At 48.7% G+C, this 6,022-nt stretch overlaps 1 protein-coding gene across 1 annotated transcript in view; it reads right to left on the bottom strand.

Annotated features, from left to right (window-relative positions):
* Positions 1-3,969: 3,969 nt before the first annotated feature.
* The window catches only part of COL5A3 (collagen type V alpha 3 chain), a 31,897-nt gene continuing 29,844 nt past the window's right edge, over positions 3,970-6,022 (bottom strand). The window contains exons 63-64 of the mRNA XM_069083183.1: positions 5,525-5,761; positions 3,970-5,042 (exon numbers count right to left, since the gene is read on the bottom strand). Of these exons, the coding sequence (XP_068939284.1) occupies positions 4,896-5,042; positions 5,525-5,761 (384 nt within the window). The 3' untranslated portion in view covers positions 3,970-4,895. The remainder of the gene's footprint in view (positions 5,043-5,524; positions 5,762-6,022) is intronic.

The following is a 6,022-nucleotide window of genomic DNA, read 5'->3' as shown; positions in this document are numbered from 1 at the left end:
GAAGAAGAAGAAGAAGAAGAAGAAGAAGAAGAAGAAGAAGAAGAAGACAGAGCTAGAGAGACAGAGATTCTCTTCTTCTTATTCCTCCTTGTCAAACTTTCCTTCTACTACCACCATTCAGCAACTTTTTCTCCTTTGAGGAGCAGGTTATTAAAGGAGAAATGAGACTAACCTTGAAGGGGAAGTGTCCAATTCATCTTAGAATTTGTGATAGCCTGGCACGTGGTGATCCATTAATAAATGCTTGCTAATTGACTTATTGCTCAATAGAACAGAAAAAAGTTGGCCAAAGTCTGCCATACATCTATACTATTTTAGTTAGGCCTTTATTTCAGTTATCTGACAGGACCTGGTAGCTAGGACAGCTAGGTGGTGCAGTGGATAGAGTGTCAGGCTTGAAGTCAAAAAGACTCATCTTTTTTGAGTTCAAGTCCTGCCTTAGATACTTACTATGTGACCCTAGGCAAGTCACTCAACCCTGTTTGCCTCGGTTTCATCATCTGTAAAATGAGCTGGAGAAGGATCCTTGCCAAGTATTTTATCTCTATCAAGAAAATTCCAAATGGGGTTCCAAAGAGTTGGACATGACTGACTGACTAAACAACTCCAGAACCTAGGTCACATCCTCTCTTTTCTCTGAGTTCAGTACTTGGCTCCACCCCAGTGCCTGTCCTCATCTTTGGGGGCCTCAACATCACCATTATTAATGTGACCTTAAACGCCCTGTTCTCCGGGGCATCCACTTCCTCCACTTTCCCCAAGTGGCACTCTTGATACCCCATCAGCCACAGCCAGGGATGGCTATACCCTTGATTTCACCTTCACACGTAAGTGATGTGCCTCTTCTGACCCTACTGAGCACTGCTGCAGACCATAACTGTGTCCACTGGAAATTGGTTATCTAATCTCAGTTGAGCCCTCACTTCTGAACAGCAAGCAACCATTTTATTCTTTCCTGACTCTCTTACTCTCCCTGGTGCAGCTGTTCCAGACCTCTTTTCTTCTGAGGTTTCCTGTATCTCTGACCCAATATAATAGCACCTTGCCTCTTACTTTATTGAAAAAATAGAAGTTGTCCTCCTAAGTTTCCTCCTCTCCTCTATTCTCCCCTTCAAAGCATGGCACACCAACCCCCATTTCTTCTTCCTTCTTGCAGTCTCTGACAAACAGGGGGCCCTTTTCCTTGACAAGGCTAAACACTCTCTTTGTACTCTTTGTCCTGTCTTCTCTGGAGGGATGCCGCTTCGGGCAGCCCTCCACCCATCTCCCTCTGTTTCTGTCTCTGATCTTCCCTCCCTCGTTGTCATCTGGCTTTTCTCTAGCCGTTTACAAAAATGCCCACATCTTTCCCAGCCTTCAGAAATCTTCACTGACCCTACCACCCCCTCAGACTATCACCCTATATTCCTCCCTTTCACAGTCAATCTCCTAGAAAAGGCCGTGCATATTTGTTGCTTCCACTTCATCACCTCCCACTCACTTCTCATCCCCTCCTAATCTAGCTTCCAACCTCATGGCTCAGCTGACACAGTTCCCTCCAGTTAGCGGTGCTCTCATGATTGCTATATTTGGGGGCCTTTTCTCAGGCTTCCTTTCTTGACCTCTCTGCAACTTTCAACACTACTGATCACTTCTTCTAGATACTCTCTCCTCCCTTAGTTTTCATGACACTGGTATTTTTCCTGGTTTCCCTTTTATCTGCCTGATAATTCCTCAGTATCCTTTGCTAGGTCATTTATTTATGACTTGCACCTTTGCATGGGTATACTTCAGGGCTCTGTCCTGGGAACTCTTTGTCTCCCTATACTTTCTCAGTGACTTTGCCAGCTGCCATGGATTTTATTATTCTCTCTAGATGAATGATAGATGACCCATATACCCAGCCCTAACTTTTCTTTAGAGCTTAAGTCCTACATCATGAGTTTTCTGCTGGGCATTTCCCCTGGATGTCCCATAGGCATCTCAAACTCAACATCTCCAAAATGGAGCTCATCTCATTGCCACCCTCACCCTCCAAACTTGCCCTACTCTCAATTCCTTTTTTCTGTGAAGGGTGCCATCATCATTCCAATGACCCAAGTTCATAGTCTTGGCACAGCCTTCAACTCTTCAGTCTCCCTTACTCCTAGTATTCATTCAGTTGGCATCTTACCCATTCTACATCCACAACATATCTTGCATCTGTCCCCTTTTATCAATTCATGGCTATTGCATTGGCTTCCTCATTCTTTGCTTTGCTTCCTGTCTTTTTTCCAAACACCCCACAGAATTCTCCAAATAGTCTTTACAAGGCATAGTTTGGTGTATGGCACTCTCTTACTCAAGAACCTTCTGGTGTTCTAATTGCACCTAGGATAAATCCCAAATTCCAAGAGCCAGAACTGTTATAGGATGTCCCTAGCTTCTCCAGAGAGCAGGCCAAAGTGGGGGAGGGGAGGAAGGTAAGTTACTAGCAGTCCTTTACTTCTCTTCCTGCCCCTTACCAGGTCTCCGATGGTTCTCTTTTATTAACAAAACCCCCTTTATCTTTAATCTCCTTTTCCCCATCTGGCACTCCTGAAATAGAACTTTTTCCTGAAGACCACACATCTTTTGGCATCATCTCCATGGTACCTGTTATTTCTGTCACAACATCCTCTGCCCCAACACCCCATTATAAGGAACCTCCTTGAAGTTTTTGTTCTGTTTTTATAACTCAAGTCCTAGCGCAGTGTCTGGGACACAGTAGGTGCTTAATAAATGCTTGTGGGATTGTTTTCCATTCTGTATAAGCCCCTTGAGAATCAGGTCCCTGTATCATTCTAAATCTTTTTCCCTGCTCTCACAGTAGGCACTTAGAAATGGTTTTTGAATTGAATGTAGAAACTCTCCTCCATACCCAACCAATCAGCAGCCCAGGTTTGCAGTTCTACCCTTGCCCTGAGCATGTCAGGCCACCAGGATCCTGTTAAAGGAAACACTCTTAGTCCTTATCAGGGAGATGCCCATTTCATAAAGACATTTCTGGAGACAGGTCCAGAATCTAACCAGAATCAATTAGGGAAAGGTCATAGGATCATAGATTTACTGCTAGAATGGATCTTAGAGGTTACTAAGTCCAACCCCTTCATTGTATACACGAAGAAACCAAGGAGAGGTTTTGATTTGCAAGTGTCAAATCCACAATTTGAACCCAGAACCTCTGACTCCAGCTCCAGTGCTCTTTTTCCCTGTGCCCCTCTGCCTCTAAGGTTGTCTTAGTTTACTCAGAGACAGACCAGAGAGAGATTGAATTAGGGCCTGAAAGACAGAGACATGGTGCAGAGAAAGGGATAAAGATGAAGGCAGAAATGTGACAAGAACAGAGAGGAGGACAGAGAGGAAGATAGGGAAAGGGATGGAGATGGGAGGTGCTATAGAGAGTGGAGAGGGGAGACAGAGACAGAGGGACTGAGATAGGGATGGGGGAGGGACAGAGACAAAGACAGAGACTGGTGAGGGTGGGAACTGGAAGAAAGGGACACAGGTCAGGGACAAAAAAGGAGATAGAAAGAATGACAAAGACAAAGCTGGGGAGGGGGGGCAGTGCTCCAATACCCTCTTCAGCAGAAGTCCCTCTCTGCAGTCTCACTAGGTAGATTAATTTTCTTATTGGAAAAGAGGCAGCTGTTTCCTTGGGCCTCTGCCCTTCCCCTGAGCTCTGGGATAGCAAGTCTTCCTGACCTAGTTCCCAGCTTCCTTGATTTATTTCTAGACTTCACAGATCCTGCTTCCTCAAGCCAGGCTGACCCTGGAGGCTTGGAGCTGTGGCTGCAGCTGGGGTGAGGGCAAAGCATGTCAACAGGACTACTTGGGTGTTGGACCCTTCCCATCCTGGCTGCCTCTGCCTGGAGTCTGGCATCCTGGCTCTGACAGCGTTGCTTAGCAACCAGTTGGAAAAGGAAGGGTTTGGGGCGGTGACTCTGGAAACTGGTAAATAAAACTCCAATGTTTCCTTTTAATACACATTTGTATTAACAAGGGAAGGAGGCAGCACCATTGAGGGCACCTGCACGGCTGCCCCCAAGCCCCCAACAGCACCAAGTACACTGAAGGCCGGAGGAAAGCCGGAGTGAGGGGGGCTGCATGGGTAGGGTTTGGTCCTGGGCCTTTGAGTTACGGGAGCCCTTCCCCCTACCCACCTGGAGAATGTCTCCCTTAGACCCAGATCCCTCTCACAGTAGACCCTCTGAAGGCCAGCACCCTCTAGGCCAGACCTGAGTTGGGGAGGAGGAAATGGGTGAGTGAACTGGGAGTCAGGGAGAACTGGACAGGGGGCGGGGCTCTTTGATCACCATCATTCTCAATCCCCACCCCACAGCCTACCCTGGGATGGCCTGCCCTTGCCACTGACCCACCCTGGGCAGTGAGAGGGAGCCAACTGAAGGGTCCAGTGCTTCACTAAAGTTAGGGTCATAGCACCAAAGGTCTGGAGGGGCCTGAGGTGACCGGCTTTACCCTGTAAAAAGTTCATTACTTAGGAGCTCAGGACCCACCTGCAACTGGACAGGAGGAGCTGTAATCCCTGGAGCCCATGATGAAGGAGAAGTGGGAACTGGGGAGCAGGGGCCATTGAAAAAAACCATGGCCTTATTCTGTGTCAAGCTAAGAGGGAGGAGTTGGGGCCCTGGGAATGGGGGGACCCAGATACCAGGAGGTTAAACTTGCATTAGTCACAAAGTAACCAGTGAACCACAGGCTTCCACAGCCACAGGCATGGAAGATAAATAATTCTCTCAGCCACAGCACCATGATGACTGTCCATCCATCCATCTGCTCTGGGGACGGCTCTGGCTTGTTCTCCCCTAGTGTCTCTGCCTTGCCCCACCCCACATTTGTATCCAGGGGTAGCTCCACTGTCCTTGTCCCCTTGAAGTTCAGCTGCTGAAGCAGACAGGGCCCAGCTCAAATCCAAACTTTTGGTTTGTCTGTCCGAAGTCTAACACAGCCACATCTTTGAGGGGTAGCTGGCCCACCTTGGAAGATCGGAGTTCCAGGACTGTCTGGGCATGGCCCTTCCGGAGCTGTGGGACAGGGAGCAGAGAGCTAGAATTGGAATTGACCTCAGAGACCCTTAATTGGACAGATGAGGAAACTGACGACCATGGAGGTTAAGTGACTTGCCCAAGTCCTCTGACTATACATACACAAAATTTCCACCATTCTAAATCATACCTGAGTTGGGGGGTGGTGAGGGGAAAATGGATACATTAGATGGGAATCCAAGAGAACTGTGGAAAGGAACTCTTGGATCACCATCATTCCCACCTGGAGGGAAGGTGTGTGTGTGTGTGTGTGTGTGTGTGTGTGTGTGTGTGTGTGTGTGTACATGTGTGTCATCTATCTCAATCATAGCATCCCCTCATCCTTCTCTAGCCCCATAAACTATGGCCCCTTTCCCTCCCCTCCCCGGCCCCTCACTCTTCCCTCCTCTCCCTAGTGGAGACCCCAGCCCCCTCTTACCAGACCCCCTCCCAAGTACCCTGCCTCTCCGAGAGTCCCTCACCCTGCAGCCATCGTTGTGAGCCTGGATGATGTCTGAGGTGCTGTTGTGGGACAGTTCTTCCCCATCAGCCCCCAGGAATCGGACGGAGCGGCTGTAGCCTCCCTCCCCTTCATCTAGCCAGGCCACAGAGTTCTGGCAGATGTAGGTGAAGCTCTGGCGAGCACTGGCACTCAACAGTTTCAAGAACGTCAGCTGCACCACACGGACTGCATTGCCATCCGAGTCCACGTAGGAGAACTAGGGGTCAGGGCATCGAGCGTCATTCATCAGAATGCCCTGGTCCTGCTTCCCATCAATCCACATCTGGCCACACAGCTAGGGCTCCCTTCCCAAGTCCCCATCCTTAACCCTCACCGCCTTCTTCCTCCCCAGCCCCAACCCTCCTCAGTCCAGTCTCCATCCCCATATCTACCTTCTGCACCCAAACTTTTCCCTACCTCCATCCCCAACCTGGACCTTTGTTTTGTTTTTTTCCCCCTCTTCTTCCTCACCTTCTTC

The sequence above is a fragment of the Petaurus breviceps genome, unplaced genomic scaffold, assembly GCF_028583685.1.
Source record: "Petaurus breviceps papuanus isolate PSGF00001 unplaced genomic scaffold, PetGlider_PUasm1.0 172, whole genome shotgun sequence".
NCBI lineage: Eukaryota > Metazoa > Chordata > Mammalia > Diprotodontia > Petauridae > Petaurus > Petaurus breviceps.
The sequence above is the reverse complement of the archived record's forward strand: the minus strand, read 5'-3'. Positions and strand labels throughout refer to the sequence as shown.